Genomic DNA, 27,727 nt, shown 5'->3' with positions numbered 1-27,727 from the left:
AATAAGGAGGCTAGATTAGATGCAAAACAAGGCCACCAGCTATGATGTGGAGAACTCCTTCCTTTTGATATGATCAAAAAGAAAACACCCACTGTTTGTTGGCATTGAGATTGTCTTGGCACCAACAAATTCAGCAGAGCTAAAAGGGTTAACACTGCCAAAAACAGAGGATAGAGAAGAGCTAAAGGCATTGCTACATATGGAAATATGATTGCATTTTGTCAAGGTCAATGGGCAAAATCATCTACACAAAATGAGCGTTTCATTTCTAGTTTATCATCTTTACAACAGACTGCTGAGGATGATAAGGGTAGCCTGGTGTAGTGTCACCACTCAAACACTCGTGGGTATTATGCAAGAGCCTGCAGTGTTCTGGATGTGGCAAGTCTTTTATACAAATCTGTAATATTTTACTCCAATACTCTTGACATTTTAAAATAATTGTTTGTATGAAAGTCTAAATCTGTAGCACAATTTCATAAATCAAAAATTGTCTCGACCTTGCAGCTATTTCTTTTCAGACAGATGTAATAGATCCTCACGCACGCTATCTATCCTGCTTTTAGTTTCTGAAAACCATCACCGTTTATGGTGAAGCTCATGGGTAGGAATTCCCCAAAATCCACAGCTGAATGCTAGTGCACTTCAAAATATAATAAATATAGCTTGTTTTGGAGAATAATTGACAGTAGCATGTAAGCGTCATTGACCTGACGCATTTCATGGTCTCATGTTTCTGATCCTGTGTTTTCTGTTTTGTATGTAGTGCGGGCGAGGCTCCGAGAAAGTGGGCAGAACACAGCGAGGCACACCTGTTGCTTATTTTCTCTCATTACCATCCGCCGATTTAGATCCGGCCCTGCTGAGCCTCTGACATCAGATTATGCATTCGTCCTAATGTTTGCCATCCTCCCTTGCTTCTGTGTCATCTTGTGTGTTTTTGCCAGCTCTCTCCTGGCCATAAGTTATAGTTAGCGCTAGTCTTGATTTTGTTTTAGCAGTGTATTTTTGTGCCATTCTCTGCGATAAGTACAGATGCATCGTGCCAAAGACGCTTCCAAGGAGACTATCATTCTATCTTCCTGTGTCTTTGGAGTGGCCCGATGGTACATCGAACAGGTGATCCAAGAGGCCCAAGGGGACCAACTCATCCCGGAGGGCTGCACACCAAGTCGTACTGATGTATGGTTGCCCACCATCCCTTGAAATACAAAATTGTCCCGTATTTAAAAATAATAATAATTTTACAACATGTTTGAAAGACAAAGGGCTTCTTATTGTTGCATGGAGTTAAAAAAAAAAAACATGAACCATTTGCACGCAGTAATAAAGGCCAATTATTGTTATCAGGCTATTATTTAGTTCATGTTGGCTACTGTATGTTATTTCCAGCTGTTAATGACTATGTGTTTGTATATTCATTAGTCAATAAACTCCATTTTAAAATATAAATGATTTAACTATGAATTTTGCAATCCCCCCCACGGCTGCCCTTAAAGTGTCCCTTATGTCTTCATTCTCAAGTTGGCAACCGTATACCGATGAGACCTAAGCTTCTCTGTTTCCTCACACCTGTTCCTCTTTGATCCTAATTAGGTTGCTGCAGCAGGGGAATTGGCCGCCCCTTTACAGACACACCTGACACTCATCACTGCAATCACCTCACTCCTTTCATAGCTCCTGGTTGTCTGAAACGGTACCAGATTGTTGCCTCTGTTCCATGCATGTTCCACTCGCCTTTTCCTGTTGCGGCTCCTTCACCTGTTTGGTCTGCGTTTTGGTCTTATTTCATCTGCTGCAGGTTGTCTGCTCACTTTCTGCTTGGCTGTGTTTTTTGTTTATATATTTAATTACCACGCTAGTCCGTCAACTAGTTACCGGTATTTGAATATTGTGTGTATTTTTGTTCTCAAGTTCTTTAGTGATGATAGTCCATCTGCGTTTATTATTTTTCTGTATCGTTAGATTTTTATTTTTTGCTGTGATTAGGTGTTTAACTATTATCAGGACTCCAGCCGTACCGCTATTGTGCTGTTTGTAAATTTCACTCCTTTGTTTTCATAGTAAATAATGTGTAAATGCACCTCTTGGCTCTGTCTCTGCATCCTGGGGTCTCCGCCTTTGCCTGGGGCCTCCGCCCTCAGATGTGTTCTTATTGTTGTTGAACGCTGACAGTCTTCAGACCACATTTAATCTCTTTCATTTGTGTAAGGATACTGTTAGATCCCTGACTTTCTTCACTGTTTTCCTAACCGGCAGGAACCTATTGGCTAATTATGCTTTTTTTTCATGACCCAGCAGCGATGACCTGTACAATGAGTACAATGGCCCTTGATCCTTTCGGCTGTATCTCAGAAGAAACCTGCTGGAGTTATTTATCCTGAAGCACGACAATCCTTTTCGTAATACCCCAGCAGAAACCTGCTGGAGTTATTTCTCTTCAGGCACAACAATCCTTGTCATCGTGCATCAGCAGAAACCTGCTGGAGTTATTTATCCTCAAGCACAACGATCCCTTTCACCAAACTATTTCATCATTCTTCCTTGTACAAAGATGCTAATTCTATAAAGAATTACAAACTTGGTGTGATTACTCGGATGTCTTCTAATACTCAAGGAGTAATCTCTGACAACTAAATTTCCTACAGGCTTTCCGCTCGTCAGGCCAATCCGAACAACAGATGTATAATTTGTTTTCATTGGTATTGTTGCACGTCGATGAATTGCGTAAGAAGGACTTTGAATGGAAACAAGACCACAAGACTATATACCTGTACAATGATGCTGCTCGTCTTGTGTCTTATATGTCCCTTGAATGTTGTAAAATGTTCGTGTAACTGCTATAAAAAACAAATTGCCCTCCGAGGGACAAGTCTGAAGTGGAGTGAAGGGCTTTTTTGAAATGCTCCTCCTAGACAGGGTGTTTGACTGTACTTGTACTGTAGTACACACTAGTGTTTGACTGTAACATCTAACATTCTATCTAATAAATATTTCATCAGAAATCATCAACTTTTCCCCCCCTTCCTATAGTAAAACAAAAAGGAAACTGACCGGCTCTCCAGGAGTTCAGTTCTCAACAGAGGAATGTAAAAGCTTGTGTTGGGGAGACTTGCTTGGCTTCTCACTGTCACGCAGTTCAAAACTCGAAGTGGCTGTTCCACTGGTGTGAGTGATGGGATGAATAATTGCCTCGCCTAAAGAGCATGTTTGTTTGATACTGTGGATCCTGGCTAGTACTGTAAATTATTCTGTCTTTCTGGTGTACTGGAGTACTCTTGGGTGTGAGATAGTAACAAAGATCCATGCCAAAAGTCTGTATGCCTCCTGTATCTCATCCTTGGTTTAGTCTCTTAGTTCTAATATTACTTCTTGACAAGGAACACGAGCAGCTCTGTTCAAGCACACATTTTTAAATTGTTTCAAGATTTGGAGACATTTGCACACTCGAGATCCTTTTCACACTTACTAACCGATATGTTGTCTCCCAGACTATAATTGTGGCATAGCTTCAAGTATTTCACAGATTGAGTGGGCTACAGTAATATTTGGGTTCAGGGTCTTGCTGTGGGTTTTCCAATGGCGTGTTTACATGGAGGAAATCCATGCATAAATATATATATATATATATATAAATAAACACTCCACACACAACCTGAACCACTCCAAGCTCAACTAGTACCGGTACTGAAAATGTGTTTGTTGAAACTCATTCGAACCAACTCCGTGTGTCTCCTTTCAGATTCACTTTTTAATCAATATTTTTCTATATTCTGTCTGTATTCAGGAAAAAACAAAATGATGTATGTAAATGGTTTTCTTGTCTAAAAAACAAAAGTAATTGCACGCCTGCATAAATTCATGCTGTATCAAGTACAGTAGCACTCACATCAATCTGAGTCGTAATAGTGAACAACCTAATTATAAAAGTCTGGCTTATATATTAACAGTTAATCATAAAATTTATTGCACCATGTTTTTGGGAATTGGAACCTAAGAAATCACAATTAACAAAAATGAATAATCAACTGGGCTTGCTAAAGTCCAGGGGATTCTTCATTTTTGCTATTTATGATTTACCTCAACCTGGATGACTGTGAACCTACATACCTAAGACATTTACAGTATAAATGTGCATGTGTTGTATGAAACCCTGATTATCAACTGAAATGAATATTTCATAAGGATAAATAAATTATATTGTTCAAATGTGTAGGTTGGCTAACTGCTCATGGTGTGTTGTGACTCCCTCTCAATGGGAGGTGAGCCTAAATTAGATAAATAGATAAAATCAGTGAGTGAATTAATTAATAATTTAATACATGAGGAACATACTTGACAACTATATGAAGCAGTTGACTTCTGGGAATTGCATCCCATGAGGTGACGCTCAACATTCCAAAAAACCTGGGCCACTCAACTAACATATTCACTTGAAATGTTTTATTGACAAATTGTCTTCTCTTCTGGGCAGTAGAACGAACCCAAAGTTGCACAACAAAGACAAACAATTTATTTGAAGGCCTGAAATTTGTAATTAAATTACATTCAGTTTAACAGCAGAAAGTAAATCATTTCTGGAAGGGTAGAAAACCTTTATAAACTTTACTGTGCTAAATATACAAATGAGGTTCAATCGCAAGCTTGAATGATCGAGGACAGCATTACGTGTTACTGACGGTGATGGTTATGAAGTGGTGATCAAATCAAAGGAACATGGAGGCCAATAAACATGCTGTTGCATTATGACGGCACTGAAGCAAAGTATTTAAAATACAAATAAACCTGGATTACAGAGGGATGAGTCCTGGACAAAATAAAATGACAACACAGCATTTATTCAAAAGATGAAAGCAGGTTTAGAGCATGTTTGAATCAAAATATAGCTCAGTCAGGAAGGCATGTAAACAATACATTTCCACTCATCTTTTCATATTGTATCAAGTCTTCCCTTTTGGAAAACCTGCTTGTATTTGACCTCATTCTGTACATTTTAAAGTTGTCATAAGTGACTTGATGACAGAGTTACAGCCACCTTTTAAAACTTTGCAAACCAAACTTGGAAAAATAAATCCTGGCTGAACTGATCTGAGAAGCCCTTTCAGTGTGTTCCCTTGTAGGCCTATAACGGTCAGACTGATGACAATTTCAAGGTACATCTTATCGTAAAATAATTCTAAGCTTTCATTCTTGCTGAATCTGTGTTAAAGGAACATACATTTTTGAAAATTGCACATATCTGTCAGTCATGAATTAAGAGTTTGTATCAATTTATATAATTATTTTTTAATAATGAGTTTTACAAGTTGCTTGTTCACAGAGTGGGTTTAGCTGTTTCCCACGATTCCTAATCTTACAGACTGTTTGCTCCACCTACATTCTTACATCTCACAAAGTGTTTAACTATTACTTCGAACCTCTCCCAAAAATGTGTCTGTTTTAAATACCCGAACCTGAAATAGCGAAACGTGGGCCATGACTGTAAAACCACAGGCTAAGACAAAGCCACAAGAAAGAAAACCATTAGCAATTTAAGTGGAAAACCAAGCACATTTTCTTTACGGTCACTGTGTTTGCTATGGAATGCTGGTTTCCCACGGATGACTGTCTGCCTCAGTCGAAACTCAAACAATGACTGACACCATGTATATTGTCATTTTCGAGCAGACAACAAAAAAAAGAAAGGATGACTGTCTGGCACGACACAGTTTTTGTTGAGCCAGAGGGAATCAGGCAAACGAGAGACCAGAGCCTCTGTGAATTTATTTCTAATCCCTTCCAGTTTTTGTTTCTCTGTGATTCTGTTTGATCTCAATAGAGCCCTCTTATTTGAATGCATGAAAGAAGATTCATTGTTCTGTTCGAGAGCAGCACCTTCTAGTCAAACGTTCAAGCCTTTCAACGAGTGTGAGCTCCAAGCTGAACTAAGACTGTGAAGAAGAAGAAGTGACAAAGTGGAATCAATTATCTTTCCGGCTACAAAACACGGTTGAAAATATGACAATGACAATCAAATATGTAAATAAGACAACATGTCCACGAGCATAACACTGCAATGTCCAATCTCTTGACAAAGACAAACAAATATGAATATGCTTCATGCATTCCTGTTGTCTAGAAATTATTTGTTAACACCAGTAGCTTTTGTGAACACCAATGTTTTATAATGATCATACTGCAGGTATTCAATGTGAGTGATTGAGTATTGTTCATTTTGAATGAGATCGTTTTTTTTGTGTGTGTGATTAATTTAAATTGTGTGAATTATTTTTATTATACTACCAATGAAAATGCCTGGAGAGAGTTGAACATGGTTCCAGGAACCATGTCAGTGCCCCGATGAGATGCTTTCTTTGCTCATATTGTTGCTATTACTTGCCTTATGATGATCAAAAAACAATAATAAATAGATTAAAAATATAATAATAATTCACCCTGTCCCATTATTGGCAAAGAAAGGGCTCTGAAAAGATTAATACTTCATAAAAACGGACTGTGACTCTTCAGCCAGTGCATCCGGTGTGATTCCAGGTTGGCAATATATAGGAGTGAAGTCTCAAGTGCTTTCGCTAAAGATCTTATTGGAAGATGTGTTTCCTAAATGAATGAAACATTTGCAGGTGTAAAGATATAGAAAGGCCTTTTATTACCACTAGAAAATGTAAAATTCTTACTGAAAACTGTCAAGAAGGAGTAGTCAAGTGTATTAAATCTGCAATCTAATAAAATATGTACTTTATTTTTTAAATAGTGAACTGCATATTCTCCATTTTAATTGCATAGCCTTGAGGTCACTAGACGCCTACATGTGTGGGGGATGTGTTAGTAATCTTAGCTCATTGTCGCTCAAAAATACATACAAATATATTATCCATTTATCTGTATTTTCGTGCCTGTGCAAACCGGATTCAAGCTGCGATTCCCTAAAGAAGAAAGCTCACATCCTTATATTCTCACATCTTAATATTCCTCTGGTGGGTACACGGTTCTTGGAGTTAATTTCATTCTTCTTCACTCACTTGGAGATGATTAATTTGTCAGTCCAGACAAATGGGCGTGCCAGTTCCTAACTTAATAGACCATGTAATGGAATCAATTAAACTGAGATATTCTCACCGGAGGGTTTAATCCCCTCCACCAGCGTTTGTTACCCCTCCATCTTTTCTCACAGTTTGATGGCATGCTGGAGCATGTTCAGCAAGATAAGCTTGCGTCAGAGTTTAAAGTAGATGTGAAATTAGCAACTTTGTTTCTTTCAGTTTGAAAGAAACGCAGCCGTGTTGAAAATGTGCAGTGTGCACAGGCAACTTGATAACTTTGCTGATTTCCATTGGGAGCATTTTGAAAGCAGAGAACTTTAAGAATTCTAACTGTATGCATTTATTCTATCCTGGCATCAACTGGACAAATAGTGAACAAAATATATATACCGGTGTATATATATATATATTTTTCCACTGTCCAAATCTGCTGTGGTGCCCTTGAACAAGGCACTTAAATTCCTGACTGCAGAGACAGCTGTTTAGTGGCCCTCAATAAATGCTAGGCAGACTTCAGGTCTAAATATCTGTGCCGCTGCGTATCACATGTAGCATTCATGCAACTGCACATTCAATGACATTCTGTTTACATACTGCTGAAGTGTTTCCCAATGCAGTTGCAGTGTGGTGTGTAAGTTAGTTACCGCCTCACCTGAAATGTGTTTACAGGGTGCATCTTAGTAACAGCACAGATGATTGTGGGCATAGAAAGCACAGAGCCGTGATGCCCTTTGGTTTACGTTGTGTTTTGAGTCACCATTTAGTTCTTCATTATTCATGCCAGCCCAAGAAACCTTCTCAGACCTAGAAAGCAAACATTCTTTGAGTCCTTAAACATTACTTGGTAGATAACTTAATGTTTCTTCACTATCTCAGCATGTCTCAAGAAACATTTTGGACAGATAGGACAGTGCCAATTTTGGCCTAATTAAAAGGGAATCAGGAACAAGTGTCTTCCCGTCAAATAAAATGTATGGGATACTGTCTCATGACAAAACCTAAACTATGAGTACTTTGCTTAAATCATTATCTGTCCATGCTGTGGAAAGAAAATACATTCAAAGTGAAGTGAACAAGATTACTGGCTCCACTGATTTCAGAGTGCGTTAAAATAGATCCTTTGCATAATTTCACATTACAGATGTTGTGATTTACAATTTTGTAGTTGTTGCAAGCTCCCTAAAAAGATGAGAATGACATGTTGTAGAATTACATGAAAAAAAACACATTTTAAGCTTTAGATGAGTTACAGCATGGCATGTATGGCGTCGTGTGCATGTGGAAGTTCCTCAACAGAAAGACACGGGTGCTGTCTGGGGAGAGGCTTCAGGCATAGCGTGGAGAAAGGCCTCTCTGTTAAAAAGTCTGCAGTGTGTTTGTCGCCCACTCTGATTAGGGTCCCATCAGTCATTAGATGTGTGTCGCAACTGGAGGGGCAGGAGAGGTTTGTCAAAAAAGCAGGGTGGGCCAAGAAGGGGTTTGTGGGAGGGCATGCAGCGGTGGAGCAGATGTGAGCAGAGCTGAGGACGAGCTTCACGCAAAGAGGCAGTCCCATCGATGACTCCGCTACAGCCTGGAGCAGGAAGTGGGGGAGAAAAACAGAAATAACATTAAATTGCAAGTCGCCGTAATGCACAGCCTGCAAGACACCAAACTGTTAATAGCCTACATTCAACTGACATCCAACAATGCAGAGCCCATTAAATAAAATTTGAATCACATCCCAATAATTGTATTCAGGTTTTGTTTTAATTTAGCCGGTCTAAGAATGATAAAAAAAAAAACAACAGCGAAAGAGAAAAGATGGAGCCTGGAAACCTTTCCCTTAATGAGCTCTGCACTGTGAGTGGAAAATATTGTCGTTGAAAGTCATTCATTCCTGATGAACTGCAGAAAGAGAAAGGAAAATTTAGTGGTTCTTATTTTCTATGCTTCCCTCCCTGGTTTGAAGTCAGTTGGGCTCCGCAGGGAAAGCGAGAAGCGACTGTTTACCAATCACATTGTGCAGAATTTCAATCTGCAAGCTGATGAGGGTTGAGAGGTTGTTTGTTTATGTTGCCACCGCTGTGCCAGGTGTGTTGTTTTTGTCTTCCCAAGACAGTGACACCCAATCTTGCCCTTCTCCTGTGATTGACTATTCATTGCCTGTATTTCTTCGGGGTCTTTAATCCAGATGCCAAACCATGATCTTTTCCTAAATCTAACCAGCCTGTGATTGAAAACCAAAAAAAAAAAAAAAAAAATTAAAATGTCTACTTCTAGTCAATAAATAAATAAATACTACTTTATTTTTGGCTAAAAGAAGATTTGGCTTATTATAGGATATACATTCTCATTTATCCTGTCTTTCACTTAACCCCCTCATTCACCTCAAAATGCTTCTTATTTTAGTATTTACTTATTCTTCTTAAGTCATTATGCCAGAATAGCAGTATATTTGCATGTTAAGCTAAACATATTCTGGCTGTTGCCCTACACCTTATTTACCACATAAATATGAAGGTAAATAAAATATTCCCATCAAGAAGCAACTTACTTGAAATGTTGCCATGGACTTCAGGGTCAGTCTGTCTAAATGTAGCTTTTAAAAATCTACAGCATCTATCATCCCATACATGAACACCAGAATTCAAATTTTGCATCCATGAGACTCACAATGGATCTTAGGGAGTCTGAATGGCACTGTCGTTGCACATTCTCTGCCAGATGGGCCAGCATAGGGCCTGCTGGAGGGGAAGACAGGGTCGCATCCTCCTTCCTCTTTCATTATTATGTAAGATTTATTTTTGGGATGTACAGTTCAAATAAGTGTGGGTTTGCCAAGTGGCTGTCAACCAACCGCTCAGGCTCTTGCGTATGATGTGAAATCATCGCCGTTTGACTGCCAAAAATGTCTTACTGAAATATGTCCGACAGCCTGCATTGCTGGGAATAATGCTGTCAGTGAAGACATTCCTGCCTGATTTGATAAATAGCTCTGGCAGCGTTACATTTATTTTTCTCACTGAAACAGGTCAACAGTTGAGTGGGGGTTCAAGCTGCATGCATAAAGGTGTTGCACGAGCCTTGAGGCTTAACAAGCATTACCTTACTGGCACGGCTTTAGACTCAGATAGGCTGAGCATCCGCTTTCTGTTTGCACATGTTGAATTGCTTGCGTTCAGTTTGTCTTCCGAACCTCTTGTCTAATGAAATACAACTCGAGCATAATAAGCCTATTGGGTGTCTTTAAATGAATAAAAATAACTCCACAGTCTGTTGAGGCTATATGACCAATATGAGCTAATGTGCTGCTCTAAATTGACTGTTTTCAAGCGCTTTGTTTGTAGACATGTTTGTAATGGTGAACGCTGGCTAGATATAATTAACCTTGTTAATCAATGTCATGGAGGAAGTGGATATGTTTTATTGCCGGAGGGGCGAGAGGCAGGATACAGCCCGGACACATCGCCAGTGCACCACAGGGCTCTATTTTTTATATTCTATTGCTTGTATTTAATGATGGAAGGAAGTCCAAGAACCTGGAAAGAGCCCACGGAGACACAGAGAGACCATAGAAAAGTCCCAGGTAGATTTGAACCTGCGAACCGCAAAGCGCATATATTAAAAACCTCTACAAAATCACGAAGAGCAAACACGAAGAATCGACTGTTTGACTTGTTTGGTTGACGATTCCTCAAACTCGTTCAACTGCTATGGCCTTGGTTTAGGTTTACATCCGTAATCACACCTTTATCATAGTATAACTGGTGGCAGCAAAGCATTCTCGTCAATGGAAGCCGATTTTGGCCGCAGATTTTCTACAGTTTGTCTCTAAGAGAATGATTCTTCTGATTTAAGGATTGTAGAATGTACAAAATTCTATTATTAATTTAGATGTTTTACAGCGCTGAAACTTTTTTTTTGCACCAAAGAAATACGTTTTTAATGACTTTGCATATTTTGCTTTCTGAAAGATGTTTTAGGTGATTGTAGTTTCTTAAATGAGAATGAATTTCTTTCTTTTTTGGTTAAGCTGTATAATTGGATCCCCCCCCCCCTCTCCTTCTCTGCTTCCTTTTTTGATTTGACAGTAATTTCGATATAAACCCAATTTAAACTATAAATACTGAAAAATGAAATAGTCTCAGCACAGAGTGAACATGAGCCTGCTATACTTTTCAATCTGTAGTGTAGTGTATTTTGGCCCCTTTTAATTTATTGATTTAGGTAGGAAATGTCTTTGGTATTTTATATATTTGTTCTTTGTATCTGTATTTACCGTAACAAGTATACCTTGTCAGGTTTTAACATCTATAAGAATCTGGACTGAAACCAGAGTCATGCTCTGATGGGATTCAGCCTCCCTGAGATTGAATCTTTTACACTTCAGTGGTTGAGTCTGGACTTTTTTGAGGTTAAGGTACAGAACAAGAGGGAGGCTGACTGGCCGAGCAGATGGGCAGAACGCTCATCTGTTCATCTATTTATCTATCTTTCCATTTTCCCACTCCTTGCCCTCACTAACTCAGTCTGCCTGCAACCAGTGACTCATCGGTACGGCACACAAGGACAGACCAGCATGCAAACAGTGGCATCTCGTTCATAGAAAGGTTGACACAAATGAAACGCGAAAACACAAGATCTCAGGATCATTGGTGTTTCACTAGCTTCACTCATGTTAGTGCTTTAAAAAGTGGCCATATTCCAAATCTGTGTTGTCAATGGTTTTCTAAAATATGAATTGAATGACTTTACAGCCATCCGTCCATTTTATTCTCTACTGCCACAGTTGCGTCTTGCGTGCCACGGGTCTCAGCTGGCTACGAGAGAAAGGCAGGGCACACCCTGGATAAGACGCCAGTTTATTGTGGGCTCACACGAAAGACAAACATACACATTCACACTGAGACATGGGCAATTTAGGCCTTCTACACACATAGCCGTTCTTTTTTTACTGAATATTCCTCCCCCTCCGCTTCGTTCTTTTTTCCATCCACACGACCTCGTTTAAAAAAGTGTGTTGTTAAAAACATTCTTCCATCCATCCATCCATCCATCCATGGATGGACGACCTCGTTTAAAAAAGTGTGGTTGTTAAACACATTCTTAAGCATGCCAAATTGTTCCCCAAATACTATCCAATCAGAACGCTTCGTCTCTTGTCACTTTTGCAAAACATGAAACATAACGGCGGGCTCGTTCATGTGGACAATAAGGAGGGAGAATTGTACGTAGTTTTGGAATATAAAGTCAACAAGTAAGTAATAAGCGATATGTTTTGAAGGCATCTGTGCTGTTTCTGAATATAAACGCAGGTCGCACACATATGATGTCACAGCAGATTGCGTCACGGGTGTGACGTTCCAAAACTTAAAACTCAGTTTACAGGCGTCCAGACGCAGACGTGTAAACAGTTTCCAAAAATCTTCACTTTGGCAGGAGTTTTCAAAAAATAACGTTTATAATACGTGACAGAAATAGGCGGTCTCCTGTGGATGATAGGCCAAACCGTAGAAAAATATATTTGTGTTTGGAGCTACGTGTGGACATGGTATCAGTGCGACCAATTCACCAAAGCTGCATGTTTTTGGAGGTGAGAGAAAGCCGGAGAACCTGGACAGAACCCACGCAGGCACGGGGAGAACATGCAAACTCCGCACAGAAAGGAATTGAACCCGGACTTTTCTTGCTGTGGGGCAACAGCGCTATCCACTGCGCCACTGTTCACAATTTACATTACCAATTAATTGGTATCAAAGACCAGAGTCCACCTGGCATTAACATGCTGTTAGTCTAGACAACATCCATGTATAGAGACAGAATGCACCTTAATGCAAGTGAAAGTGTCTCTCGGACGCAACAGATAAGGTGTATAATCTGACCTCCAGTTCTAATAAAGCACTCAGAGAGAGCTGAAAGGTTGCCCTTGTCCTTATAAAGGGCATTCATGTCTACTCACACTAACATTGAAACAGCTTGCTGAGACATTTCTTTTGCTCATACAACCTCTGTGATGATATGGACCAAAGAGCAGGGTGACAAAATCCACAGTTAATTCATCCGAGGTTTAGCAAAGCTTTAGAACCAGCCATCATAGCTTTGCTATTTTAGAAGGGATTAATGTTGCCTGTGTGAGATTTTAAGCATCGGCTAATGACAGAGCAAAGATCCTTTGAAAATAGGCATGAAAAAGAAGCATGAGATATAATACAACAGGCTGCAAAATACAGTAACATCTGTCCCATCTGTTTACAAACTCATTGATTTAGATTTTTCCACTAGCTCTACCGGCAGCTTAGCTGAAGGACATTGCTTTTTACTTTCAATGATTCTGGTCAAATGTATCTCTTTATACAGCACAGCAATGGGGAGTAACAGTGATGAATTCCCACAAAGACAGAATCTCAGACCATGAAGATTGTAACGTTGACAGACCTTAATTTAGAATGATAGATTTTGAGTTTTGATTTAATTTCATTTCAGTGCTCTTTTTTTTTTCTACTTCATGCCGCTATCTCTCCCCTTGGACTACTGTGTCAAACCGAATTTCCCCTTAGAGGGATCAATAAAGGCACGTCTTATCTTGACTCTTATCTTATCTTAGGTTTAGTTTAACATTCAACACAGCACAATGACAAGCACATAATCGACCGACAGCTTCATTTCTATTTACCAAAGCACGGGTTTTACTTTGTCATGGTGAGGACAGGTATTTTCAGCTAAGTCCAAGTGTCCCTCTCGGCCACTGTTAATTAATTCACAGATAAGCAGAGTGGCTGTTCGCTCTGTGTGTAGTTTAACTGCCGGGGTACCAGGTAGAAGTGATCTTAGCCAGCACAAGAAGAGGACTGGATTTTGCTGAAAGGATTTTGCGGGGTTGGGAAATATGAAATATGATTACTTGCATTTGCTGAGTTTTGATTCTAGAATATTTATTTGACTGTCAGGAGTAACCAACGGCAAAAACTATTCCTTGAACAAGTTTCAAAAGATTCATTTTAATAGTGTCTCCTTCAATGACAACTTTAGAAATTCAGCTTGTTTACCCCGATCGTTCTCTTTGAGAGGAAGGTTTATCTATTCAATATACAACTTCAGGTGTACAGCTGGTGGGTGTTTTAAAATCTCATCAATAGAAATATTGTAAAAAATCATAATATTAGTATTTAATTAGGCATAAAATGCTGATTAAATGGAAGTTTATCAGAAATATTGTAAAAACTTCAACCAAAGTAAAATATGGGTTGACTTAGATAAAAGATGACATAATAGAAACAGAAAACATTCAAAATGAAAATATCTTTTTATTGTCATACACTTTGTAAAGGATGAATGCAAATAAAAGAGCTTGTGGTTAAAATCTAGTCATCGCTAAGCCATGGACCATAAGGCAGCATTAAATACAAGCTTTGTTGAACTATCATCTAGAATACAAGGACGGAATCAAGGAAAATAAAACAGCATCAATACTTGTGCAATTAGAAGGAAATGGTGAGAAAGTAATTTAAATAAAGAGAAAACAGAAACAACAAAAAAAACACAACACAATCAGTACATTCAAAAGAAAAAATAAAATAAAATCACAAGGAATATTGATAATATGGCAAGTAATGACAAATAAACTACAATCTGTTATGTACATTTGGCACTAACGTTAGATCTTTGATTGTTGAAGTTGTTTGTTGTATTTTCATTTTAAATGCTATTGTAATAATTTGTATTCAATAAATATTCTGACACAATCACTCTCTCAAACAAAGCTGTTGAAAAAAAGCCTGACATAAAACTTCATTAGGTATTGAAATCAAACTTCTCAATGGACAACAGTTCTTCGGAAATATGCTCGCATACTATATATATATATATATATAAACACACACACACACATATACACACAATATATATCGCAGGATTATTTTTTTATCACAAGAGTCAATCTTTGATATTCCATTTCATGCACTTTTAAGATGTAAACAGTACAAATATAAATGATCCACTTACAATATTTTAATCCCAGCAATTCTAAAATAGACAGACTTCAAAAACAGCAGCAGATGGTTGGTAAGCATTTTCCAATGAGGTGGAAAATGTATTTAACATGATTGAATTGTCTCTATCTATTCAATGTGGCTAGAGAGAATCAAAAGCATTATACAGCTCAAATAATGCATCCAGTATATGGTTATAGCAATCATTATACCTATAAAACATACATGTGAAATATATTATGATATACAGTGTGAAATACAAATATACAAATAGCCTGGGGTGATCTTCAGCATCTCGATACGTCTCCTGATGATATGTTAAAGGGAAAGCTGAGCCGGATTTGAATTATACTTGTTACATTACATTGGAAATCCAATAACAATAATAATTCACAATTTATGGGATAAAAAAAGAAGAAAATGTAAGGTTTATTTGTTAGCCGTGTTGTGTCTACCATGAAGGGCATTCTCATGTCGGTCTGAAAACCTGGCACAAAAAAAGTGCATGAGTAAAACTATCTCAAATATCCATAAGAAATGAAATGTCCCATTTCTCAGTTTGGTTTCTCCAGGAGGATTTGGTCTGGTATAATAAGAATCCTAGTTTATGGTAGCTAGATAAAAATGATGGTGTGATATTGTTGATCCAGTCTTGCTAACAGATTTGCAAAGTATTATCTACATCATCAATTGTCATTTCACTGATTGCTGTTGTTTTATGTTCCATGTTTAGCAAAGATGCTCCGTGTAGCTTAGCTGCACGAATGAATCCAGGTTCTGGTTGTGATTCCTCTTAGTCTTTCCAACTGGCTTTCAATAAATTCACTTTATATACACACCTTCGCATAGCTGATTTCTAAATGATCAAGTAAAGTAATTTATCAACCAGTGAAAACATATTCTTAAATTAGTCCAGCAAAGGTCTTGGATAAAATAATTCCGGTTGAGACAAACAAACTCCTAATCTCTGCCCTTTTAAAGGACAGGCTGCATGCTCTCCTGTTACTGTCTTAAAAGTCACATTATTACTGAGCTTAGATTCCTAACACTTTTCTAAAACATTCCGTCTTCCAGGTTCAGATTTCTATAATTAGCTTTTACATTCTGTATCAATCAATAGCTATTTAAACTAAAATAATACAAACCAGGAGGGGGCTCAGTTATAGCATTTCTGAAGTATAACTATTTCTGTTAAGATACATTTTAGGTGTCAGTGATGTCGCAGAACAGTGAGTCCTGGGATTTTCTTCATGTCCAGAATTATTGTTCAAATGTCTCACTTTATGTTCACAGGCAAAAATCAAAGCACAGGCTGATCAGAGAACAGCCACCCATCAAAGAACGGTGCCAACACATCCCCACACAAACAGGGACACTGGCTTCTTCACATTCAAATGGCAAATAATTGGACTTTTTTTTTTATATCAAATAAAGACTTCAGACAAATATATAACCTGTATAGACAGCCACACATGTGGGACCATGAAGTAACAGTGGCAAATGACCTACACAGTTGACAGACATAAGAAATGGCAAGACAATGTTTAATGAAAAAGTTACATTCATTCAAAATCAGAGACGTGGAATAAAAATTAATAATTATACAAACAAGTTTTTTTTTTAAAGTCCAGGATGATGTGAGCTGTTGAATGTTACGAGCAAGAGACATCCAGGAAAAAAAAACTGATCAAATGAAGGGATCAAGTCAAGAATAAAACACAACAAAGGAAAAATATCCAGTATGGTTTAAAGCAAACCAAAGAAATTATGAGTCCCCCACTACTTTCAGATACCGGACAGTCAATCTGTACACACACATGCGATCATTCTGTGAAAATACACATAGCATGGGCAGTTTTCATCACTGGGCTGGCTTTTGGATTCAGGGCATTCTTTAAGGAGGTGGGTTACGTATGTGATTATGGTGGCTGCTTCTCTAATAGTGACTGCTTGCTTGTTTTGTGTTCCTAACTCATTTGACATACTCAGCTGACTTCCAGAAGTGCCCTGGGTGGGAAAGGCGACGGTTCCGTTTTGGCAGCTTTTCCAGTAAATCTACCAGCTTGGAGAAGCTGGGCCGCTCTTCCTGCTTGTTTGCCCAGCACAGAAGCAGAATTTCCTGTAAAACAAAAAAAAAAAAACAACTACTCTTCACATTATGCATTTAAACATACTGGAACACGGACATATTGAATTGTCCATAGCGCCAATATAATCTAAGAGATAGATTGCTATGCAATCTCAGAACCGTTGTTGAACACGTCTTGCAAATTTCAAATGTGTTCCCATCCTTTGAAACGCTAAACACATCCACACTCCTCCGCAGATCTCCTCAGTCTCCTCTGTTTTTCTTGTTTTCACGTTTAATAGTGCGTACCACCAACTACTCATTTTGAATGCGGCGATGCTGTGCTCGTTAAATCAATGAAAGCCGTTTTGGCTTTCTATTACTGGCCCAATATTTTAACAGATGAAATTCATCATTATCATCATATTGATATTTTTTCGGTCTGATTGCTGCAGTGCATCCTACATTTTTCTAGTCTGAGGTGTGTGACCTGATGTTGGGAGATGGTTTGGCCAGCGGATTTTGTGTGATGACCAAAATGGTCAGGAGGTCCAGCATGCTGCTGTGGAAGACAGTGCATGAGGCAAATAATGTTGATGTCAATATTAAAATGATTGAATAATTGTGCTGGTCATACAAACATAAAGAACATGACTTTCATTAAGAGTTGTTTTGTTAAAACTACTTGCTGCTTTGACCTTTTCATTTTACTTTTCATTGTTGCTTTGTCATTGTCATCTTCAGCATCTCTGTCATTAACCATTGTCTTCATAATCATCATCATGGTAATTGCTGTTGTCTTCTTGGTTACTCTGTCTTCTCTGTTGATTTTCCACCGTCATCATTGTTGTCTACTTCATTCTCATTGTCTTTTATTATTATTCCTTGCTGCGTTCTTTGCCTTATTTGTCTTTAATGCCATTTTATTTGTGATATTCATCATATCTTCATTTTCCTCATGTACTTGATAAATCAAACAAATTCTGCACACGAAGGATATTGAAATCAGTTTGTATTGTATTTTCTGCAGTGTACCCTGTATGCTGAAAATAATTTCATAATTGGCTGGAAATAAATGTGAATTTGTTCTTGGTATCTTTATACACCAACCATGAAAAGTCAAAATGAATCAGAATTATGTGTATTTTTTACTGATTTTTGAATCCGTAAATGGGGTTTTCAATATTAAAATGTAACATTTTTCCTGACCTCATTCTGGATCCGATCCAGATGAAATTTGGTGTTACAATAGTGGTCCCCATCCTACACAACTGTCAAATTGCATAAACATCAGTCAATAATCAACCGAGAAATTGAGGAACAAAATGTGAAGCTCCATTGACTGCAATGCTAATGAAAATTTAAAAATGATCCATAATCCAGGATCTCTTCTGGATCATCGCCACTTCAATTCTGTAACTATAGCCTTTAATTCGTGTAGTTATTCAAAGACTCCATAAACATGGAAAATATGCAGCAATTCACAATTGAAAAGCCACATTTTAGGCAATTTAAACAGAAAGACTTACTGATATCTCCTTCCCCATGCCAGTTTGGGCAAGGTTGGGTTTCATCCCACTGCCAATCTGCCATATGATCACCTCTGCTGGCTGACTCTTGTAAGGCCACTCACGTGCATGTAATTCATACCAGATAGTGCTATGAAGACAGAAGAATGGAGCAGGTAAAAGCTTGGTCTAAGTAAGTACAAAAAAGGATGAGCTTTGTCACCTTCTTAAAGTCTTACAGAGCAATTTTATCAAAAGCTTAAACAAATAGATCATATTTAATTACTGCTCATGCAGAATTAGCATACACCGCCCGCATGCAAATTCATATTGTCCTGCACGTCATGTTTGAGCAGCACAAAGATAGCGCTTTACCGGAAGTAGCAGAAAAAGATGACAGCTGATTGTTAATGAATATGTAAAACAGCCACAAGGGTCACCTCAAGGTAACACAAAGGCTGACAGAGCAGCTGGACATTGTGTAATAGTGCTGCACTCATTTTCCCTTTAAAATTATCTCATGACAAAATCTACATATGAGGGTCTATCTGAAAATCCATCTGTGCTAGAACACAAAAAAAAACCAGTGTGTTAAAGAAATAGCCTAAATCTCCTTAATTTTTCTGCTGATAATTAAATGAGAACATTAATACTATATGTTAATTATGAAGCTAAAGCCAACAGTTTGTTATTAAAGATTAAGATTATGTTAAATACTGGAAAAGAGGAAACAGCCAGACTCCCTCTGGGTAACATAAGCCTATCAACATCTCTGAAGCTCACAAATGAACCTTTAATATGTAATTTCTTTAAATTCATTAAAGTCTGTCTACATGGCAGCTGGCAACAATTCTCAGTGACAGGACTCCAGGAAAGGCCTCTTGCAAAGGGATGATTTGGTTCATAACATCCATCCAGGATAAGTGCATATGGCACCAGGACAACCTAGGAGATCAATGATCAACTTTAATGTCAAGTCATCGGACCTCCGGGCGCGTGGCTTGGACACTGGGTCGAAGAAAGGAGCAGAGCTGTCAACTGATCACCACCTATTGGTGAGTTGGATGCATCGGCATGGTAAGGGGCCAGACAGTCTCAGCAGAACCAAATGTGTTTTGAGGGTTTGCTGGAAACATCTAGCAGAGCCCTCTGTCTGTGTGCTCTTCAAATCCCACCTCTAGGATAAGAGGCTGGGTACATTGACTCTGAATGGACCATGTTCCCCACCTCCATTATCAAAGCAGCTGCTCAGAGCTGTGGTCTCAGGGTCTCTGTTGCCTGTTGCGCCCAAACCCAGTGGTGGAGTCCGGAAATATAGGATGGCGTCAAGCTGAAGGAATCTTATTGGGTCTTTTTGACTCGTGGGACTCCGGAAAGAGCTGACGGGTACCAGCAGGCCAAGCGCATCATGGCCCAAATATTATGGAGGCAAATCCTTGGCCATACTCTCTTGTTGGGGAGGTGCTTTGGGAGAATGGAGTCTGGGGCCCTTTGCTGAGGGCTATCTGGTCAGTGTATGATCAAAGTAGGAGCTTGGTTCACATTTCCACCAGTAAGTCAAACCTGTTCCAAGTGCATGTTAGACTCCGGCAAGGCTGCCCTTTTATCACCGGTTCTGTTTATAATATTTTTGGACAGAATTTCTAGGTGCAGTCAGGGGCCGGACTGGGTCTGGTTTGGGGGCCAAAGGATTTCCTCTTTACTTTTTGCAGACGATGTTGCCCTGTTAGCCTCATCGAACCTGGACTTTCAGTGTGTACTGGGTTGTTTTGCAGCCGGAGGAGGAGTTCACGTATCTTGGGGACTTGTTTAAAGTGAGGAACATATGGAGCGTGAGATTGACATTCGGATTGATGCAGTGGCTGCAGTGATGCAGTTGTTATATAGGTCTGTCGTGGTGAAGAAGGAGCTGAGCTGAGAGAAGCTGTCGATTTACCGGTCAATCTACATTCCTACTCTCACCTGTGGTCACGAGCTTTGGCTCATGACTGAAAGGACAAGATCCCGGATACAAGCGGTCAAAATGACTTTCCTCTGCAGGGTTGCTGGGCGCACCCTTAGAGACAGGGTGAGGAGCTCAGTCACCATGGAGGAACTCTAAGTAGAGACACTGCTCCTCCATCTATTTCGAATGCCTCCTGGTTGTCTCCCTGGAGAGGTGTTCGAGCATGTTCCGCCGGCAGGAAGCCTCAGGAAAGACCCCGGACACCTGGAGAGATTATGCCTCCCGGCTGGCCTGGGAATGCCTCGGGATTCCCCCGGAAGATCTGGAGGAGGTGTCTGGGGTGAGGGAATGCGAGAAATCCCTGCTCAGACTGTAGCCTCCACAACCCGGCCCCGTATAAGCGGTGGATGATGGATGGATGGATGGATGAATGGATGGATAGATGGATGGACGGAAGAATTTAGTCACCTGAAACTATGGATTGTTGTGTTTTATTTACGTTGCCTACGCTTTGGCATCAGGAGGAATTTCTTCTTCCAAAAGCTGCAATGTTACCCTACCATGTTTCAACACCAGCCAGAATGGAGAGAGAGAAAAAACACAAACTCTAAAGATGTCTTCTAACATTGTTCTCGTGTTTTTAGAGGCCACAGGAGGAAAAAGCCAGAAGGCTGATCTCAATCAGCAACCATATGATTAAATGTCACTCAAGTCTACAGAATGGACAATCAAATATAGTGTATTAGACGCTACACAAGTACTGGCAGGTAAATTTTGTTAGCTTTGTATTGTGCCAGTCTATGTGTTGCGTTTATGCTCAGATAAGCAAGCCTCCTGCTGGCTGTAGCTTCATATTTATTGTAATATAATTACAGCAGTTTCAAATTTCGCAGCCAATTCTCAGAATTTTCACAACTTCAGCTGGTTCTCTTTTTGTGTTTATCTGCAAGCTGTGCCTTTGAACTCTCTTTTGTGAAACATTTTCCCACATGAAGGTCTAAAGATGGAAAGCTTAGCTTGGTTCACAGAGCCTTCTTTTCACAAGACTTAAGTTTTCTTTTCTTTTTTTCACCCTTAATCTTAGAACATGGAGTGCAGCGATCCCCTCAAAAGTTAATTCACATCACATGAAGTACGATATGGACACAAAGAGGAAAAAAGAGAAAAAAATAATCAGTATTCAACCAGATGTCATTAAAAACCTCAGTGGTCAATGTGGTGGATGTAATATAGCCAGTCTGCCAGACATCCAGCTGCTAACATGGAAAGCCCAGTGTATAAAGTGGAATACATCAATGTTACAAGAGCAGTCTCTCTCATACCAGAGCTGTTTGGTTCAGTTTAAACTGACCAGAGTTCATTTCATGGGATAGTACGCTTCGTTTGGGCAGGTGTAAAAGCTCATCCGAACTCTGGTGCGGATCAAACAGGTGAACTCTGGTCCGCTTGACAACGTGGGTCACGGTTTGCTTGCACGATTTCACAGTTCGCATTCCAACCGAATCCTGGTTTGGTTGGAATGCAGTGTGAAAACTCACCAGACCAAACACAGAACCAAATGTACGTAGTAACGCTATACGCAGTGCATCTAGGGTAGAGGAAGTACAGCGTACACACCAAAACAAAAGAAACATGGGAGAGGCAGGGACTTCCCCCTCCTACTTTGTCCAATCGACCAGCGCCCCTTTCAACCACATGATGCTGCTCAGGAAGTTTAGTTTGCTTTATAAAACACATCGTGAAAGCAGAACCGAAACTTTCAGCTCCCCAAATCGAACCGAGTCCGTTTGGTCAGCAAACTCCTCCTGAATGGTTGGTATCGAGTTAAACATATTTAACATAGTCGACTTGGTTTCATTATTGGTCTCTTATTCATTTATTCAACACAGAGATCTAATCCTCTTGTAATTTACATTTACCTTAGTTGCTCCACTGATCAATGTTAAATTATTCTGTTCAATGCAAGTACACAGTTTGTACAACAATAAACTAGTTTGTGATTTGTTGTCCTTGTTTTAAAACAACCAGCATTCCCAACAATATAATCGTTTAAATGTTTGCTATCTTTTTTATTGAAACATGAAAAACATTGTGATGGTACTCAGCAAAATATTCTAAATACAAATGTTTAGCCATTTTAAGACCGTTTATTGTGGAAATGTTGCTTTCACAATCTTCCGTTGCTGCTGGCTAAACACAAAGGCACATCACCTTCTGTACAGCTGAGACCCTAACTCAACAAACACTCTGCCAAAGCACCATCTGTTTGAAATCCCGAATATAAAATCTGAAATCCAATCTCATTTGTCATTCCCTCATCCTGCCTGATAAATTAGCTGATGTCTCTAGGCTCCTCAACAATCCTAAATTGTACCTTCCCCCTGCAGTAATCCAATAAATTTTAAGTAAATGTTGATTTAGTTTTATATATTTTGACTGACTAAGGCTCCAAATCACATCCACACGTGGGAACAAATCCAGAGCAAGTGAGGTCTCTATCAATTCTAAATGCTTATTTGTGCATTGTTTGCTCCCCGAGTGCCATCATAACTGAGTGTCTATTCATAACGGCAGTCAGGTCAGGTGTCTGAGTGGAAAATGATATAGTGTATTGTAAGTGGAGTCTTGACTTTATAAATCACATTTGTTTTAAAATTATTCATCCTTATAATTAAATGCCTATAGGTTGGATATCTAATGTATTACAATCGTAGGAGCACAACTGTCTTTGAGAACATTGCATTTTATCACATTTATCTTTGTACAGCAGGCAGTGAAAATCTGTATCTTTTAAAACTCTTAATGACAGTTGCCTGGTTGTCATGTGACATCAGGGCTCAGATCTATGAAAGTAAGGACACATTAAATGAAGTCACCCATTCTGGGTGTGAAATCCCTCTCTGCCATCAGGTCAGAGGACACTTACCCAAAAGCAAAGACATCTGACTGTTTGCTAAAGGGGAGCTTGTCCTCCTCTGTGTCTGGAGAGAGCTGCTGAATGATTTCTGGGGCCAGGTGACACAGCCAGCCATTTGGAATTCTCAGTTTGTCTTCTCTCCGGCTGAAGAACGTGGAAACAGGGAGATGGAGATGTGTTTACCGAGCTGCTATATCAAGCTACCAAGCAATTAAATATGTTGTATTGCTCAATTCTCATCGCACTGCATTTCTATTGCAGATAGCATAAGGGGAATTATTGCTAAAGAAAAGTGGGAGTACTTTTAGCTTTGTGGTTGCATCGCAGGAACACTGCTGCAATTTCAAGCCCCTTCCTCATTTATCATTTAATTATGCACTCAATCAGCATTTAAACAATAAAGCATCTGTTAGATTATTAAAACCACCTATCAATTAAATTTCAGTCCAATAAAGTCTTTATCACAATCTGTGTTACACTGTACGATGTCGGTTTTGAGGCATGTGCTGATAACACTGCTGAATTGTAATTCTATAATGTAAAGAGGAGAAAAAAGACACAGGCAGGGACATGTCAGTCAATCGTGCTAAGAGGCGAGACAAAAGGCGATACTGGTGTTTCTCCGTGTTGAAAATCCACAATAGAAAAGAGGAAAATCAAACCGAGTCGCGGCTCACTGGCGAGATGCATCGGCCCTTCATCTGCCTCTAATTTGCATACCTCTGCTATGATTCCTGTCAGCTGCGATGGGTTTGAGTATGTCGTGCTAAATATCACTGCATCTCTAAATGTCAGCAGAAATGTTGCTCGCTCATCCTAATGGAACTACAGGTGATGCTGATTGTTGCCGTCACCAACTGAACAGATCAATCAGACGCACGTCTCACCCGTGGTCAGCTTTGTGAAAAATTCAATCCAGTTGAAACACATTGTTGAAGGCAATTTTAATTGTAGCTCAATGACAGCAACACAATTTTGGGCAATACGATTATTTTCTCTCCAAGAGTATAGATAATTAGCCCCTGAGGTCTATTTGTTTTGAAAGAACCAGAAGTACTTTGAAACCGCTGTCCTTTTTTAGTATTCCCTTTTGTTATTAATTAACAAGTCTTAAAAGAAACACTGTCCTTACTTCCTGTCTTAAAAAATACAACAACAAAAAAAGGACAGTCACAGAAAATAATTACTCAGTCCGCCTCTATTTATCATCACTCAATATTTTGTTTTATCTGTTTGCTATTTTAATATTGACGTTAAGACAGATATTTTAGACATAGTCACCTGCCAGCCTGCAAAACCCCAGATATGGTGAAGAGTCCAAAGTCGGTGATGACAACTTTGCCGTTGTCGTAAAACACATTCTTCGACTTCATGTCTTTGTGTAAAATCCCTTTAGCGTGAAGGTAGCCCATCCCCTGAGGACACACACAAAAACACTCACAGCTGTTGCTTTTCTAAAACACAATGTGTGCTGCAGTGTTTTCTGGGAAATCATTGTTGAGATGTTTTACCTTGACCATCTCTTGTGCAATCTGTCTTGTCTTGTTGACATCCAGAATGACTTTTGCATCCCGTACCACAGAATAAAGTGTCCGACCTTTACACAAACTGTGAGAGGAAAATAAAAAGAAACAGCCTCACTTAATTCCTTCTGTAATTCATAATTGCTTTATTTAGTCAACACCAGGTGTTTTTACGATATTGTAATATAGGTGAAGACTGATTCATTGAGTACCGGTAACCTTAATGGAAATTGTTTTCATTGAGTGCAAAATTGGTTAGTTACCCTCGCTAGTTTGTCCCATCTGAAAACATCATTCTGTATCACTCCCGATCAGCAAATTCATAGTTAATATTACGATACTGTTACTAAAGTGTTGTACAGTAGTATTTTATTAAGATATCAAATTGAATATGTATACAGGATCGGTCACAGTTCATTTATTATTTACGTTGCCCTGCTAGAAGAGGGGCTTTCTAACCAATTTGGCACCAATTTGTTGACATAGTTCAGAATACGGGAGACATGTTGCGCCCCGAAAATGAAAAGAAGGCTGGAAAGGCCTCTAATAATTAAAGGACACATTTTCTACTGATGGGATTGTGGATTGGAATCCATATAGCATCACCTTGCCCCCTCTTGGCTTTCTTAATTTGCACACAACTTGATCCTTATATCTGGATAAAGAAAAAAGTAATTTAGCAATCAGCAGCAAGGAGTTCTGCTCTTTGCTCTGCATCTGGCATCAGCTGCAATCACTCATCTTAATCAATCAGTGTCTGTTACGTCAAAGGTATTTGTGACCAGAATGAAGCAAGCACGGTTTTAACAATAAGCTGTGTTACGTGATGTATTTTAATATAAATCTGTGAATCTGCTAAAAAATATCTCTCTTCCTTCACCTCAATGCCTTCATTAATCAATACATTATGGGGGAAAACAATTGTAAATGAGGAGTAAATTGTCAGTTCATCAGCTTTTGAAATACTATCATTTATTAACACCCTTCTCAGTTCATATTAATCAACTCGCTTCATTTAAATAGTCATTTTTTACCATTTTGAACAAAAGCTCAAGCTCAGTCTGAGATGTTGTTAGAAAATAAAATGTCATCATCCAAAAGTGAATTGCTGGCCCACTCAGTGACAGTGCGTAGCAGTGGTGCACGGAGGTGGTGTCACATGTCTGGAGCGGTGCCATCATAACAGCGTGTTAAAAGACAGCCCTTCAACAGCCCCCTGCTTCATACCTGAAGCCCTCAACCCTGACTGTGCCACACAGGTGACCAACAGAGGACCTGAAGCCAACAGTTCATGCATATTCATTCCCAGCATCCCGACTACATTTTTAGTGCACCTCTTCCCTTGGGCTGTGGTTTTATAGTCTGTGTGTCACTTCAGCCCGCACCTTTGCATAAACATTATATCATTTGACAGCAATTACAGCTATATCTCAGACAATATCACTCTATAAGCTTTACTGAAAGGCAGCATTTGGTGACAGAAGCAGCTAATGGGGAAAGTTACTTGTGTATTTTGTCTTGTTATTAGATTAAAACCCGGCAGTAAAATCACAGATGGCCCCGTCTTACATGTTGCTAGCAATAAAGCAACAAAGACTTATAATTATAATAAATAAAGGAATGTAAGATAAAGTAAAAATTATTAAATACATTTTGAGAAAATCTTCAGAAAATGCTCACCTTTAACAAACCAATAAAGCACATTTGGATTTAATTTGTAATGTTGGACTTGTTTCACTTTAAGCATCAAGTGAATGTTTGAATTCAACAGTGTAAAAGGAGATGCAGAGCGTTAGTGGGTAACAAAGCCACCTGTTGCCTTGACATTTGCAACTATTTTTTTTTGCAATCAACAGTGAGAAGTTCTGAGAAGCTCATCTGTCAGCTTCGCTACTCTTGCAATAACTTCATCTGGCATCAGCCGCAATGACACATCTCAATCAATCAGTGTCTGTTACTTCAAACGTATTTGTGACCAGAATGAAGCTATCTCAATAATAAGATGTGTGATGGATTTGAATATAAATCTGTTAATCTGCTATGAAATGTTTCTGTTCCTTCACTTCAATGCCTTCATTAATCAATACAATATAAAGAACAACAAATTTAAAATATGCTTTTAAATGAGGAGTAAATTATACAATATTAATTTTTGGTCACAGCTTGTGTTGATGATAACCGCAGTGTGGAAAAAATGCAAACATTTTCCTGTGCAGATTTATTGAAAGGAAAATTGGTATTCATTTTAACAAGAACACAAACATGACTTCCTTAAATTGCAGCAGTTACAATATTGAAATGTATAATTGGTATGCAAACTAAAATAAGTTTGAATTTGAGTTCAATAAATAAAACGTATTCTGTGTCAACTCAATCCTTACCTGGTGATGATGGCCAAGTGTGGGGGGCTCATGCAGGCTCCCATAAAGAGCACCACATTCTCATGGCGAGTGTTGCGGTAGGCCATCACCTCACGCTTGAAGGCCTTGAGCTGGTCCTCGTTGTCACGCTCGATGTCGATCAAGCGGATGGCCACCTCACCGTGCCAGCGCCCATGGAACACTTTACCAAAGCGTCCCTTGCCAATCATCTCACCAATCTCCAGCTGTTCGAAAGGGATGTCCCACTCCTGAAGGAAGATGCTGGTCTGGCTGACCTTGCGTGGGAAGTTGCGAGCCGAAAGGAGCGACAGGTTCATTTCCTCAAACTCATCACCAGAGTCTTCATCGTTGCCCTCCTCGTTCTGTTAAAAGGCA

General features: G+C 39.1%; 1 protein-coding gene across 1 annotated transcript in view; it reads right to left on the bottom strand.

Annotated features, from left to right (window-relative positions):
* Window positions 1–16,982: 16,982 nt before the first annotated feature.
* Window positions 16,983–27,727, bottom strand: part of ksr2 (kinase suppressor of ras 2) — a 70,554-nt gene continuing 59,809 nt past the window's right edge. The window contains exons 16-21 of the mRNA XM_068738336.1: window positions 27,353–27,714; window positions 24,960–25,056; window positions 24,730–24,863; window positions 23,458–23,592; window positions 18,608–18,737; window positions 16,983–17,129 (exon numbers count right to left, since the gene is read on the bottom strand). Coding sequence (XP_068594437.1) covers window positions 16,983–17,129; window positions 18,608–18,737; window positions 23,458–23,592; window positions 24,730–24,863; window positions 24,960–25,056; window positions 27,353–27,714 — 1,005 coding nt within the window. The remainder of the gene's footprint in view (window positions 17,130–18,607; window positions 18,738–23,457; window positions 23,593–24,729; window positions 24,864–24,959; window positions 25,057–27,352; window positions 27,715–27,727) is intronic.

This window comes from Brachionichthys hirsutus, chromosome 4, assembly GCF_040956055.1.
Source record: "Brachionichthys hirsutus isolate HB-005 chromosome 4, CSIRO-AGI_Bhir_v1, whole genome shotgun sequence".
Taxonomy (NCBI): Eukaryota; Metazoa; Chordata; class Actinopteri; order Lophiiformes; family Brachionichthyidae; genus Brachionichthys; species Brachionichthys hirsutus.
The sequence above is the reverse complement of the archived record's forward strand: the minus strand, read 5'-3'. Positions and strand labels throughout refer to the sequence as shown.